This window comes from Loxodonta africana, chromosome 9 (genome assembly GCF_030014295.1).
Source record: "Loxodonta africana isolate mLoxAfr1 chromosome 9, mLoxAfr1.hap2, whole genome shotgun sequence".
NCBI lineage: Eukaryota > Metazoa > Chordata > Mammalia > Proboscidea > Elephantidae > Loxodonta > Loxodonta africana.
Window position 1 is genome coordinate 76,761,097 of NC_087350.1, and position 16,359 is coordinate 76,777,455.

Below are 16,359 nucleotides of genomic sequence, written 5' to 3' on the forward strand. Positions count from 1 at the left end.
TATTGAGCTTCAAGTGAACGTTTACAAATCAAGTCAGACTGTCACATATAAGTTTACATACATCTTACTCCGTACTCCCACTTGTTCTCCCCCTAATGAGTCAGCCCTTCCAGTATCTCCTTTCGTGACAATTTTGCCAGCTTCCCACTCTCTCTATCCTCCCATCCCCCCTCCAGACAGGAGATGCCAACACAATCTCAAGTGTCCACCTGATATAATTAGCTCACTTTTCATCAGCATCTCTCTCCCACCCACTGTCCAGTCCCTTTCATGTCTGATGAGTTGTCTTCCGGGATGGTTCCTGTCCTGGGCCAACAGAAGGTCTGGGGACCATGGCCGCCGGGATTCCTCTAGTCTCAGTCAGACCATTAAGTATGGTCTTTTTATGAGAATTTGGGGTCTGCATCCCACTGATCTCCTGCTCCCTCAGGGGTTCTCTGTTGTGCTCCCTGTCAGGGCAGTCATCGGTTGTGGCCGGGCACCAACTAGTTCTTCTGGTCTCAGGATGATGTAGGTCTCTGGTTCATGTGGCCCTTTCTGTCTCTTGGGCTCTTAGTTGTCGCGTGACCTTGGTGTTCTTCATTCTCCTTTGCTCCAGGTGGGTTGAGATCAATTGATGCATCTTAGATGGCCACTTGTTAGCATTTAAGACCCCAGACGCCACATTTCAAAGTGGGATGCAGAATGTTTTCATAATAGAATTATTTTGCCAATTGACTTAGAAGTCCCCTTAAACCACAGTCCCCAAACCGCCCCCCCCCCTTGCTCCACTGACCTTTGAAGCATTCATTTTATCCTGGAAACTTCTTTGCTTTTGGTCCAGTCCAATTGAGCTGACCTTCCATGTATTGAGTGTTGTCCTTCCCTTCACCTAAAGCAGTTCTTATGTACTAATTAATCAATAAGAAACCCTCTCCCTCCCTCCCTCCCCACCTCGTAACCACAAAAGTATGTGTTCTTCTCAGTTTATACTATTTCTCAAGATCTTATAATAGTGGTCTTATACAATATTTGTCCTTTTGCCTCTGACTAATTTCGCTCAGCATAATGCCTTCCAGGTTCCTCCATGTTAAGAAATGTTTCACAGATTCGTCACTGTTCTTTATCGATGCGTAGTATTCCATTGTGTGAATATACCACAATTTATTTACCCATTCATCCGTGGATGGACACCTTGGTTGCTTCCAGCTTTTTGCTATTGTAAACAGGGCTGCAATAAACATGGGTGTGCATATATCTGTTTGTGTGAAGGCTCTTGTTTCTCTAGGGTATATTCCGAGGAGTGGGATTTCTGGGTTGTATGGTAGTTCTATTTCTAACTGTTTTAAGATAACGCCAGATAGATTTCCAAAGTGGTTGTACCATCTTACATTCCCACCAGCAGTGTATAAGAGTTCCAATCTCTCCGCAGCCTCTCCAACATTTATTATTTTGTGTTTTTTGGATTAATGCCAGCCTTCCTGGAGTGAGATGGAACCTCATCGTAGTTTTAATTTGCATTTCTCTAATGGCTAATGATCGAGAGCATTTTCCCATGTATCTGTTAGCTGCCTGAATATCTTCTTTAGTGAAGTGTGTGTTCATATCCTTTGCCCACTTCTTGATTGGGTTGTTTGTCTTTTTGTGGTTGAGTTTTGACAGAATCATGTAGATTTTAGAGATCAGGCGCTGGTCTGAGATGTCATAGCTGAAAATTCTTTCCCAGTCTGTAGGTGGTCTTTTTACTCTTTTGGTGAAGTCTTCAGATGAGCATAGGTGTTTGATTTTCAGGAGCTCCCAGTTATCGGGTTTCTCTTTGTCATTTTTGGTAATGTTTTGTATTCTGTTTATGCCTTGTATTAGGGCTCCTAGGGTTGTCCCAATTTTTTCTTCCATGATCTTTATCGTTTGAGTCTTTATGTTTAGGTCTTTGATCCACTTGGAGTTAGTTTTTGTGCATGGTGTGAGGTATGGGTCCTGTTTCATTTTTTTGCAAATGGATATCCAGTTATGCCAGCACCATTTGTTAAAAAGACTATCTTTTCCCCAATTAACTGACACTGGGTCTTTGTCAAATATCAGCTGCTCATATGTGGATGGATTTATATCTGGGTTCTCAATTCTGTTCCATTGGTCTATGTGCCTGTTGTTGTACCAGTACCAGGCTGTTTTGACTACTGTGGCTGTATAATAGGTTCTGAAATCAGGTAGAGTGAGGCCTCCCACTTTCTTCTTCTTTTTCAGTAATGCTTTGCTTATCCGAGGCTTCTTTCCCTTCCATATGAAATTGGTGATTTGTTTCTCTATCACCTTAAAAAATGACATTGGAATTTGGATCGGAAGTGCGTTATACGTATAGATGGCTTTTGGTAGAATAGACATTTTTACTATGTTAAGTCTTCCTATCCATGAGCAAGGTATGTTTTTCCACTTAAGTATGTCCTTTTGAATTTCTTGTAGTAGAGCTTTGTAGTTTTCTTTGTATAGGTCTTTTACATCCTTGGTAAGATTTATTCCTAAGTATTTTATCTTCTTGGGGGCTACTGTGAATGGTATTGATTTGGTTATTTCCTCTTCAATGTTCTTTTTGTTGATGTAGAGGAATCCAAGTGATTTTTGTATGTTTATTTTATAACCTGAGACTCTGCCAAACTCTTCTATTAGTTTCAGTAGTTTTCTGGAGGATTCCTTAGGGTTTTCTGTGTATAAGATCATGTCATCTGCAAATAGAGATAATTTTACTTCCTCCTTGCCAGTCCGGATGCCTTTTATTTCTTTGTCTAGCCTAATTGCCCTGGCTAGGACTTCTAGCACAATGTTGAATAAAAGCGGTGATAAAGGGCATCCTTGTCTGGTTCCCGTTCTCAAGGGAAATGCTTTCAGGTTCTCTCCACTTAGAGTGATATTGGCTGTTGGCTTTGCATAGATGCCCTTTATTATGTTGAGGAATTTTCCTTCAATTCCTATTTTGGTGAGAGTTTTTATCATAAATGGGTGTTGGACTTTGTCAAATGCCTTTTCTGCATCAATTGATAAGATCACGTGGTTTTTGTCTTTTGTTTTATTTATGTGATGGATTACATTAATGGTTTTTCTGATATTAAACCAGCCTTGCACACCTGGTATAAATCCCACTTGATCGTGTTGAATTATTTTTTTGATATGTTGTTGAATTCTATTGGCTAGAATTTTGTTGAGGGTTTTTGCATCAATGTTCATGAGGGATATAGGTCTGTAATTTTCTTTTTTTGAAATATCTTTACCTGGTTTTGGTATCTGGGAGATGGTGGCTTCATAGAATGAGTTGGGTAGTATTCCGTCATTTTCTATGCTTTGAAATACCTTCAGTAGTAGTGGTGTTAACTCTTCTCTGAAAGTTTGGTAGAACTCTGCAGTGAAGCCCTCCGGGCCAGGGCTTTTTTTTGTTGGGAGTTTTTTGATTACCGTTTCAATCTCTTTTTTTGTTATGGGTCTATTGAGTTGTTCTACTTCTGAATGTGTTAGTTTAGGTAGGCAGTGTTTTTCCAGGAATTCATCCATTTCTTCTAGGTTTGCAAATTTGTTAGAGTACAATTTTTCGTAATAATCTGATATGATTCTTTTAATTTCAGTTGGTTCTGTTGTGATGTGGTCCTTCTCGTTTCTTATTTGGGTTATTTGTTTCCTTTCCTGTATTTCTTTAGTCAGTCTAGCCAATGGTTTATCAATTTTGTTAATGTTTTCAAAGAACCAGCTTTTGGCTTTGTTAATTCTTTCAATTGTTTTTCTGTTCTCTAATTCATTTAGTTCAGCTCTAATTTTTATTATTTGTTTTCTTCTGGTGCCTGATGGATTCTTTTGTTGCTCACTTTCTATTTGTTCAAGTTGTAGGGACAGTTCTCTGCTTTTGGCTCTTTCTTCTTTTTGTATGTGTGCATTTATCGATATAAATTGGCCTCTGAGCACTGCTTTTGCTGTGTCCCAGAGGTTTTGATAAGAAGTATTTTCATTCTCGTTGCATTCTATGAATTTCCTTATTTCCTCCTTGATGTCTTCTATAACCCAGTCTTTTTTCAGGCGGGTATTGTTCATTTTCCAAGTATTCGATTTCTTTTCCCTAGTTTTTCTGTTATTGATTTGTAGTGTTATTGCCTTGTGGTCTGAGAAGATGCTTTGTAATATTTCGATGTTTTGGACTCTGCAAAGGTTTGTTTTATGACCTAATATGTGGTCTACTCTAGAGAATGTTCCATGTGCGCTAGAAAAAAAAGTATACTTTGCAGCAGTTGGGTGGAGAGTTCTGTATAAGTCAATGAGGTCAAGTTAGTTGATTGTTGTAATTAGGTCTTCCGTGTCTCTACTGAGCTTCTTACTGGATGTCCTGTCCTTCTCTGAAAGTGGTGTGTTGAAGTCTCCTACTATAAATGTGGAGGTGTCTATCTCACTTTTCAATTCTGTTAAAATTTGATTTATGTATCTTGCAGCCCTGTCATTGGGTGCATAAATATTTAATATGGTTATGTCTTCCTGATCAATTGTCCCTTTTATCATTATGTAGTGTCCTTCTTTATCCTTTGTGGTGGATTTAAGTCTAAAGTCTATTTTGTCAGAAATTAATATTGCTACTCCTCTTCTTTTTTGCTTATTGTTTGCTTGATATATTTTTTTCCATCCTTTGAGTTTTAGTTTGGTTGTGTCTCTAAGTCTAAGGTGTGTCTCTTGTAGGCAACATATAGATGGATCGTGTTTCTTTATCCAGTCCGAGACTCTCTGTCTCTTTATCGGTGCATTTAGTCCATTTACATTCAGCGTAATTATAGATAAATAAGTGTTTAGTGTTGTCATTTTGATGCCTTTTTATGTGTGTTGTTGACAATTTCATTTTTCCACATACTTTTTTGTGCTGAGGCGTTTTTCTTAGTAAATTGTGAGATCCTCATTTTCGTAGTGTTTGACTTTATGTTTGTTGAGTCGTTATGTTTTTCTTGGCTTTTATCTTGAGTTATGGAGTTGTTATACCTCTTTGTGGTTACCTTATTATTTACCCCTATTTTTCTAAGTAAAAACCTAACTTGTATTGTTCTATATCGCCTTGTATCACTCTCCATATGGCAGTTCTATGCCTCCTGTATTTAGTCCCTCTTTTTGATTATTGTGATCTTTTACATATTGACTTCCGTGATTCCCTGTTATGAGTATTTTTTTTTTTTAATTAATCTTAATTTGTTTTTGTGATTTCCCTATTTGAGCTGATATCAGGATGTTCTGTTTTGTGACCTTGTGCTGTGCTGGTATCTGATATCACTGGTTTTCTGACCAAACAATATCCTTTAGTATTTCTTGTAGCTTTGGTTTGGTTTTTGCAAATTCTCTAAACTTGTGTTTATCTGTAAATATCTTAATTTCGCCTTCATATTTCAGAGAGAGTTTTGCTGGATATATGATCCTTGGTTGGCAGTTTTTCTCCTTCAGTGCTCTGTATATGTCGTCCCATTCCCTTCTTGCCTGCATGGTTTCTGCTGAGTAGTCTGAACTTATTCTTTTTGATTCTCCCTTGAAGGAAACCTTTCTTTTCTCCCTGGCTGCTTTTAAAATTTTCACTTTATCTTTGGTTTTGGTGAGTTTGATGATAATATGTCTTGGTGTTTTTCTTTTTGGATCAATCTTAAATGGGGTTCGATGAGCATCTTGGATAGATATCCTTTCGTCTTTCATGATGTCAGGGAAGTTTTCTGTCAGAAGTTCTTCAACTATTTTCTCTGTGTTTCCTGTCCTCCCTCACTGTTCTGGGACTCCAATCACACGCAAGTTATCCTTCTTGATAGAGTCCCACATGATTCTTAGGGTTTCTTCTTTTTTTTAAATTCTTTTATCTGATTTTTTTTCAGCTATGTTGGTGTTAATTCCCTGGTCCTCCAGATGTCCCAGTCTGCATTCTAATTGCTCGAGTCTGCTCCTCTGACTTCCAATTGCGTAGTCTAATTCTGTAATTTTATTGTTAATCTTTTGGATTTCTACATGCTGTCTCTCTATGGATTCTTGCAACTTATTAATTTTTCCATTATGTTCTTGAATAATCTTTTTGAGTTCTTCAACAGTTTTATCAGTGTGTTCCTTGGCTTTTTCTGCAGTTTGCCTTATTTCATTTGTGATGTCTTGAAGCATTCTGTAAATTAGTTTTTTATATTCTGTATCTGATAATTCCAGGATTGTATCTTCATTTGGGAAAGATTTTGATTCTTTTGTTTGGGGGGTTGTAGAAGCTGTCATGGTCTGCTTCTTTATGTGGTTTGATATGGACTGCTGTCTCTGAGCCATCACTGGGGAACTAGTTTTTCCAGAAAATCTGCTGACTGGGACTCTGGCTCCAGGCTCCGAAAACAATCGCTGCTTCCCCGTATTTGTTCGTTTTCCATCTCTAAATCTGTGTTTGTTGTTCAGGGTTCGTAGATTGTTATGTACGTGATCGATTCACTTGTTTTTCCGAGTCTTTGTTGCATGAGGGATCCGAGGTAGCGTCTACCTAGTCCGCCATCTTGACCCCGCCTCGGTATTGGACATTTTGAATCAGACACTCACATGGTTTATTATGCCAGGAATGACAAATTGAAGAGGAATGGCATCACAGTCATCGTCAAAAAGAACACTTCAAGATCTATCCTGAAGTACAACCCTATCAGTGATAGGATAATAATATCCATACGCCTTCAAGGAAGACCAGTTAATTTGATTATTATTCAAATTTATACACCAACCACTAATGCCAAAGAGGAGGAAATTTAATATTTTTAGCACCTTCTGCAGTCTGAAATTGATCAAACATGCAATCAAGATGCACTGATAATTCCTGGTGATTGGAATGTGAAAGCTGGAAACGAATAAGGATCAGTAGTTGGAATATATGGCCTTCATGACAGAAGTGACACCAGAGATCATCATTTGATAGCATGATAGAATTTTTCAAGGTCAAATGACTTCTTCATTGCAAATACCTTTTTTCAACAACATAAATAGCAGCTATACAGGTGGACCTTACCAGATGGAAAACACAAGAATCAAGTTGATTACATCTGTGGAAAAAGATAATGGAAAAACTCATTATCATCAGCCAGAATAAGGCCAAGGGCCAAATGTGTAACAGACCATCAATTGCTCATATGCAAGTTCAAGCTGACACTGAAGAAAATTAAAATAAGTCCATGAGAGCCAAAATATGACCTTGAGTATATCCCACCTGAATTTGGAGACCATCTAAGAATAGAATAATTTGACGCATTGAACACTAATGATTGAAGACCAGAGGAGTTGTGGGATGACATTAAGGATATCATACATGAAGAAAGCAAAAGTTCACTGAAAAGACAGGAAAGAAACAAAAGACCAAAATGGATGTCAGAAGAGTTCCCGAAACTTGCTCTTGAACACAGAGTAGCTAAAGCAAATGGAAGAAATGGTGAAGTAAGAGAACTGAACAGAAGATTTCAAAGTGAAGATTGAGAAGACAAAGTAAAGTATTATAATGACATGTGCAAAGACCTGGAGTTAGAAAACCAAAAGTGAAGAACACATTCAGCATTTCTCAAGCTGAAAGAACTGAAGAGAAAATTCAAGCCTCAAGTTGCAATTCTGAAGGATTCTATGGGCAAAATAGTGAATGATGTAGGAAGCATCAAAAGCAGATGGAAGGAAAACACAGAGTCACTGTACCAAAAATTGGTTCACATTTAACCATTTCAGGAGGTAGCATATGATTAAGAACCAATGGTATTGAAGGAAGAAATCCAAGCTGCACTGAAGGCATTGTGAAAAACAAGGCTCCAGGAATTGGCAGAATACTGATCAAGATGTTTCAACAAATGGATGCACTGCTGGAAGCGTTTACCCATCTATGCCAAGAAATTTGAAGACAGCTACCTGGCCAACTGACTGGAAGAGATCCATATTTTTGCCCATTTTAAAGAAAGGTGCTCCAACAGAATAAGGAAATTATCAAACAATATCATTAACATCACATGCAAGTAAAATTTTGCTGAAGGTAATTCAAAAGTGGTTACAGCAGTACATCGACAGGGAACTGCCAGAAATTCAAGCCAAATTGAGAAGAGGATGTGGAACAAGGGGTATCACTGCTGATGTCAGATGTATCTTGCGCCTGACCCAAGCCATGATATTTTCAATCGCCTCATATGCATGAGAAGGCTGGACAGTAAATAAGGAAGACTAAAGAAGAATTGACGCCTTTGAATTAAGTGTTGGTGAAGAATACTGGATATACCATGGACTGCCAGAAGAACGAACAAGTCTATCTTGGAAGAAATATAGCCAGAGTGCTCAGTGGAAGCCAGGATGGTGAGGCTTTGTCTCACGTACTTTGGACATGTTATGAGGAGAGACCAGTCCCTGTATAAATATCATGCTTGGTAAAGTATAGGGTCAATGAAAAAGAGGAAAACCCTTGATGAGATGGATTGACACAGTGGCTGCAACAATGGGCTCAAACACAACAATGATTGTGAGGATGACACAGGACCAGGCATTGTTTTGTTCTATTGTACATAGGATCGCTAGGGGTCGGAAGTGACTCAATGGCACCTAACAACAACAATGATGAAAAAGAGTGCTTCTGTTCTATTTCCTAGTTTGTTGCATAGTGCCTCGGGTCTTAAAAGCTTGCAAGCAGCCATCCAAGGTACAATTGGTGTCTATTCGCCTGGAGCAACAGAGGAAGAAGGAGAATCAACAAGAGAAGGAAGAAATGGAATGTGTGGCTAACTGCCTCCATGAACAACTTCCTCCTTTGCCATAAGACCAGAAGAACTGGATGGAGCCAAGTACCATCACTGAAAGTTTTGATCAAGGATTCTAGGTAATTCTATATAAGAATCGTGATCAAAAAGGAGAAAATGCAGAACAGAATTTCAAATTGCCATGGTATCCAGACTTTCTAGAGCCATAGAGGCAGGAGGAACTTCCAAAACTATTGCTCTGAGATAATCTTTAAACCTTAAAACAAAAATATCCCCTGAAGTCTTCTTAAAACCAAACAAGTTCAGCTTAACTAGTAAAAAATGTCTGCCTTAAGCATTGTGCTCTTTTAAGAACTATCTATATGGGATCAAACTGACAACACCAGCTTGAAAAATTAGACAGAAAACTTAAGGGACAGTGAGTTTATGTTAATGGTGGAAGGCCAATTTGGAAAAGGAGGATGAAAATGATTTTACAACTTAAAGACTGTAATCAATGTCACTGAATAGTACTTGTGGAAATTGTTGAACTGTTTATGTTCTGTTATACTACATTGTCAAGAACAACAAGAAAAAATATTTTATAAAAAAAAGAATAAGACTTGGTACAATACATACCACCAACAGTCATGGATCTGGTCAAAGAAGGCTGTGATAAAGTTTCTTCATCATTTAATTGTTTCTTAAGTTCTTCTACAGATTCCAAATGGAGCTGGAGAAATTCCGCTGTTGCTGCTGATGCTTCCTCTTTAACTGGGTCTATCATTCTCTTCAGAAGCCCTAGGTCATCCTTTCGGACTTTCAAACAAAGTGACTCCATTTCTCGGATGTTTGAGCGGAGTTGCTATAAAAGAGAAAAAAATCATTATTGCCACCATCTCTTAGTATAAAGTATCTTTACTTCTGGATGTAATTTGTGATGATGGTTGTGGATAAAAATGCCTACAAGTGTTTTCTACAACATGAGGTACAGTAGAATGCTTTTCTGTTTTCACGTCTGTGGTCACATCTGACTTCTTCAGAACCCATATCCTTATACCTTGAATTTATTTAGCATTTTTTTCTTCATTAAATGTGATTATTATGAAGGTAACAAATACTCTCCATAGTAAGTCAAATATTGCAGAAAAATATAAAGAAAAACTTAATGATTTCCTCACTTCACCAATCCCATCTGCTCTTTTAACCCAGTCCTTTCATGTATTTCTCATTGTTCATGCCTACGATGGGCTACATTGTGTACAATAATCTATACTTTGTCACCCTGCATCCTAATTTAACAATACCATCATGGGCATCCTTCCTAGTCAATAGTTACATCATATTCCATTGTATGGATGTAGTATCATTTATTCAATCACTCCTCCAGTGATCAACAGTCATTCATGTTGTTACCAGTTTTTAATTATTACAAGTATGAAATAAATAAAATATCCTTGCACATATTGTAGTATATACTATTTTTTGTAGGAATGATTCCCTGAAGTGAGAGTAATCAAAGAATATATGCATTTTTCATTTCAATAGGGTATCAGTTTTTTTTCTCCCCAAAAGGCTGTAACAGTTCATACCACCCTCAATGTGTGAGAGCCCATTTCCCCACATACTGCCAGTCCTGTATGTTACCTTCTTGTTGTTTTACTCTGCACTTCCTTATGAGTGAGGTTGCTGAATTTTTATCAAATGCTTTCCCCTTCTTTTAAAAAAAAACACCCATTGGCATGATGATAATTTTGCCTTTAATTTGTTGACAATGAATTATGCTCAGATTTCACTGTATTGAGACAGTCTTATATTCCTGGCATAACTCTCACTAATCAATATATAACTTTTTTCAAAAGAAATACACTGCCGGATTTGATTTGCTAGTATTTTATTTCCAATTTAGCATGCATATATATGCATGTGTCTATACTATCTTTACTGGGTTTAAGCTCTCTTTAACAGGTTTAAGGTTGTGCTAGCTTCATAATATGAACTGGGGAGCTTCCTATGTTTTTTGATATTCTAAAATTTGAGAAACATAGAAAGCAATTATTCTTTGAAGATTAAATAGGACTAATTTGCAAAAATGACCTAAGCCTGATTTTTTTTAATTGTACCTCTCCACTCATATATAATATTTTAAATTATTTTCCCCTAAAGTATTTTCATAGATATTAATGCAAAATCCCAGAGCAGTGAGTTGTGAACTCAGGGCCACCTTTGCTTTGGAAGTATTTGCACAGCATGTGTGTTTGACAGCCTCACAAAGCTAGGGGTGAAAACTGGATGCCAGAGCTTGCTAAGTATGAGGACCTGGTTCTTGGGGCTAGAATCTTAAAGACCCACACCCTAGGAGAACAGGTGATTCTGAAATAAACCTGCCCTTGCATGAACTGAAGCTTGGCTTCCAGTCTTTTTGGTAGCCCATAAAAATCTTAAGTCCTAAAATTATATAAAGATGAACTTGGAAAGTTAGTGTAATAAGAGCTTAGAAGAAGCAAACGAAAATCACCTCTGAAGGAAGATAATATCATTCCTAGCTTCAAATAATTTCTATAAACAATTTTTCAAATATAATGTCCAGCACTCAAAGATAATCAAGCATATAAGAACAACATATAAGACAACAAAAACAACAGACAACAGAAACAGATTCAAAGGGACACCTGATATGGGAATCGCAAACACAGTCTATAAAACCATGAGAGAAGTCATCATGCCATCTTGAAGTTCATAATAATGACAAAAAGAATATTGGAACAGTGACACTTCAGGGAAATGGATTTTACCAAGTTTAGAGAAAACAGCAGAAATTATACAGTGATAAGAAGAACTTTTTAAAAAGAGATGCAGTTTCTAAAAAGTAAAATTCTGACAATATAAAAACAAGTTAGTCTGAGAGAAAGAAAGAAAGAGGGATGTGGAAAACCCAATATGGTTGTTTAAGGTGTGCTACGGTAAGAGCTGAATTTTAAGAGACGTCTTTAAAAAAAAAAATGGAATGAAAAGACATATGATGATGGATGAATAGGAAAGACTGGTGTGAAACAAGGAGAATCATGTAAGAAACGTAAGAGCCCAGAATGCGCGGAGGCTGGTGAAAATGTTAAGAACAATAAAAAAGATTTAAAAAAAATACATGTAGAGCAAAAAGAACAAGCGAGAAGGTTCAGGCCTACCGCTTGGGGCAGATGGTATAATGTTAACAGATGATGCAGGGAAAACAGAACTACTTAACTCCTATTTTGATACTGCAAAAATATTAAGAAGAAATAATAAAAATAGAAAAGGGCATAAAAAACATCTTCAAAAGAAATCTGAAACATATCTTACTGTAAGGATCTAGATAGCTTCATGAAGGAGGTGAGATTTAAGCTGTTCCTGAAAGATAATGTTGGGAAAACAGAGCATATTAAATAGAAAGAATAGATTGGGAAAAGTCAGAGAGGCAGGGTATGAGCCTTCTAAATATGATATTTTATCAATTTTAAGACAATATTTTTTCTAGTTTAACATCTCCAAAATTCAGATGCTTCTTAAACTAGGTGATAAGAAAGCACTGTGTCATAGTTAATTGGCAACACTTTTTCTTTCTTGGGGAACACAAAAAAATGGTATGTGTTACAACTGATGGCGTCTTAGATTTAATCTTGTAGATGCAATTTTTTAATTGACCTGAGGTTCTACAGTATCTATGCAATTCAGAGTTGAGGTTAAGGATCCTAAATCCTGATTAATCGGCTCATGAATATTTCAAAGACAAAATTTAAGTTATAAGCCCCTCTGAAGCCCTCAATAACCTAAAACACTTTACCTTCTAATAGCATTTATTTTGGAATCTCCTCTTCTATCTTCTCTTCCATTCTCTACCTGACCTTGCTTCTCTCCCTAATCTTTTCTCCTAACTTTGTTTCACTATCCTTGCTTTTTTACTCTCCTCTTCATTTCCTCTTTTCTATTGCTTCCACCTTTTAAAATGCTCTTCTAAAAAAAAATTAAAAAGTAGAGCACTTAAGTGTTCTATGTTTCTCTACGTAAACTCATGAAAGTCACATTTTAATTCTACATGTCCCATGGCTGCTATTATTTGTGTGCATCCATGCTACCAATGGAACTGGAGTAGACTCTCTGCAAAGCAGTATCTTTCCAAATGAGGTCTAAAATCTACTGAATCAGAATGTCTGAAGTGAGATTCAGGTGTTCTCAACAACCTCCACATGCTGGAGAAAAGGCTAGGGGATCAGGTTCCTTTAAAAGAGAAGTTAACGTTCTTAAGTGGATTATTACAGTTGTAACAATTCCCAACTCTCTCATTTAGTTTCAGAATTCGATCACAAAATCCTTTTTAACGCTAATGTTTTCTTATCCCAAAGAAGAAAGTATTCCTTGCAGTTTCAAAACATAATAATAGCTAATGTCACTGAACAATTTGAACAGAAATTGAACAGGGACCTAATCTGCTATGTAAACTTTCACTGAGAACACAATAAAATATTATTAAAAAAAAAAAAAAAAAACCCATAGTAATAGATGGATTTCCCCTTCTGTACAAGGCAAGCAGAGTTTGCAGAACAGAGTACTGGAGTACCCAAGAGAAGAGTGTTGCACAGAGCATGTGTGTAAAGAAACTATCCAAGCCTGAGGGAAGGACCATCTGAAAAGATTAGAGGACCAGTGTCAGCACTCACTCAGAGCTGGGAACAGTACCTGTTCCCACTTGCTAAACTAGAAAAATTCTTAACTTATGAGGCACTGGGTAGAGCACTCAGAAATATTTTGCCGCAGTAGTGGGTAATAATCAGACTCAGGCTGAGGCTAACAAATCATAAAAGATCCAAAAGCATTAAACTGTTTCCAAGTAATTAAACTAAATTTCAGAACAAATCTCCAGAAGACTTACATGAACATAAAAATATCCAGCACCCAACAAGGTAAAGACCACCCAATCAAAGGTCACCAGGCATACAAAACAAACAGGAAAACATGACCTATAATAAGGAGAATAATCAATCAATTGAAACTTAGCCAGAATTAACATAGATATTAGAATAAGCAGAGAAGAACATTAAAGGTTATTATAATTATATCCCATATGTTAAAAAAGTTAAGTAGAGACATGAAAGATATAAAAAAGACCCCAAAATGAAATTCTGTAGATGAAAGCTACAATATGTGAGATGAAAAACACCCTGGACAGATTAGTAGCAGATTAATTGTTATTAATTAATTAGATCATTGTTGATGATAAGATTTATGAAGATAAAGGCATATCAACAAAAACTATCCAAAAATGAAAAAGAGAGAAAAAAGAATCTAAAAATTTTAAAAAGACATCCATAAGCTGTGATATACAAAAAAATATTTGAAGATATAATGATCAAAAAACTTCCCAATTTGATGCAAACTATAAACCCAGAGCACAAGAACCCATAAAATAAAAAACTACACTGAAAAAAAAAAAAAAAAAACACTAAGGCACATAATAATTAAAGTGCTTATAACCAGTGATAAAGGCAAAATCTTAAAAGTAGCCAGAGGAAAAAAGAAATAAAGAAGGAAGATTTCTCATCAGAAGCAATGCAAATGAGAAGACAGTGAAACAGCCTTAAAGTAACTTCTTAAAAAAAAAAAAAAAAAAGTCAATGTAGAGTTCTATAACCAGCAAAAATTTCTTTTAAAAACAAAAGTGAAAAAAATATATTTTCAGAGATACGAAATCTGAAAGAATTCATCACCAGCTGAACCGAATCCTAAGAAATGTTAAAGGGAGTCCATAGGCAAAAGGAAAACGATGCCAGACGGAAATATGGATCTACACCAAGGAATGAAGAACATCAGAAATGGAAATGACACCAGCAAATATATAAGATTTTTTCCCCTTAATATTTAAATTGCTTTAAAATATATTGAACCCTTTCAAGACCCAATTATTTTCTCCTTTGAATTTTTTGTTGACACTATGTGTTTTCACTAATGAAGCCATGCTTAAAGGACCAATTCAGAATTTTTGTTACGAGGTATGGATTTTGATACCCATTATCTGGGATCCCATGTGTCCTAGTGGTCCTCGGATGACATAAATCCTGCAGATATAAGTCAATGATAAAATCATTTTTCTAATTTTTAAAATTTCATTTCTGGAAAATTTGCAAAACAGGAGGTAAAATATGAAGACACCTGGCAATAATTGCACATGCATTTTATTCTAGTCAACTTCTTCTTAGCCTTTTTATTATTTTTCATGAAACGTCTCAAAACATGGCACAATGTATACTGCAAAAGCAGTGCTTATAGCCTAAAAAAACAAAGCCAAGGGATTTTTTTATCTCAGGAAAATTACCACTACGATGCTTTCTCCATTACTGCAAAAGCTGTACTAGGCAAAATAAATACAACCAAAGGAATTTGAATCTCAGGAAAACTACCACTGCTATGTATCCTTCATTATACTAATAGCTAAGAAGCACAAACAGCTGCCCTGGAATACTGCAGAGCTCTTCACATCCATGCATTCCACCTACTACATGAGGAAGCAATGATTGGGCCCTAAGATTGGCTACAGGGTAAGAATAACTTACAGGAGTTCCAATCTCTTGAAAAATTACCACTGCAATGCATTATTCCTCATTGGAAAGGCATTATTTACTGTTCAGGAGCTACAAAAGAAGGGAGCCAGTAACACCTGGAAAGAAAGAATGGCATAAAGGAGAAAATGGTCACTATGAATGAAGACCGGCAATAGTTTATTCTCATGATAAGTACATTCTCACAAGACACAGAACTGGGAAACGTAGTGAGGAAGCTTATCTCACAGAAATAAAGGCAAACGTGTCAGAAGTTTAGAAAACTCATGCATCTTAGAGATGTCATCTAAGACAATGCTCAATCTACACAAAAATGAGGTTCACGCATTTCACGCAAATGCTCCCAATTTGAGGCTAAATGCCTTAAAATCTGGCTACCCCCTTTGCAAAGAACTCCAGAGACATAAAAAGTGGACAGGATACTGTTCGTCCCATGGGTCTTGAAGAGGATAAGAATGAAGTAGATTTCTCATCAGAAACAACGCAAGTGAGAAGACAGGGGAATAACAGCCTTAAAGTACATCCTTAAAGAAAAAAAAAAAAAAGCAATGTAGAATTCTACAGCCAGCAAAATAATTTTTTTTCTTTATTGTACTTTAGATGAAGGTTTACAGAGCAAATCAGTTTCTCATGAAACAATATACATATTGTTTGGGGACATTGGCTGCCAACTCCATGACATGTCAACACTCCCCTTCTCGACCTTGGGTTCCCCATTACCAGCTTTCCTGTCTGCTCCTGCCTTCTTGTCCTTGCCCCTGAGCTGGTATGCCCATTTAGTCTCATTTTGCCCAGCAAAAATTTCTTTTAAAGAAGAAAAAATATATATTTTCGGAGACACAAAAGCTGAAAGAATTCATCACCAGCTGAACTGAACCCCAAGAAATGTTAAAGGAAGTCCTTGAGGCAAAAGGAAAATGATACCAGATGGAAATACGGATCTATGCAAAGGAATGAAAAACATCAGAAATGGAAACAATATCGGCAATACTTAAGATTTTTTCCCTTAATATTTAAATTGCTTTAAAAGAATGATTGGCTGCTTAAACATTACAGCTTTCTACCCAACTATAAGTCACCACAAC

The 16,359-nt window shown here is 36.6% G+C and overlaps 1 protein-coding gene across 2 annotated transcripts in view; it reads right to left on the minus strand.

The window, feature by feature from the left end:
* The window catches only part of STX17 (syntaxin 17), a 73,840-nt gene that overhangs the window by 34,804 nt on the left and 22,677 nt on the right, over nt 1-16,359 (minus strand). For both annotated transcript variants that reach the window (XM_064291666.1, XM_010587800.3), the window contains exon 4: nt 9,324-9,549. In XM_064291666.1, the coding sequence (XP_064147736.1) occupies nt 9,324-9,549 (226 nt within the window). The remainder of the gene's footprint in view (nt 1-9,323; nt 9,550-16,359) is intronic.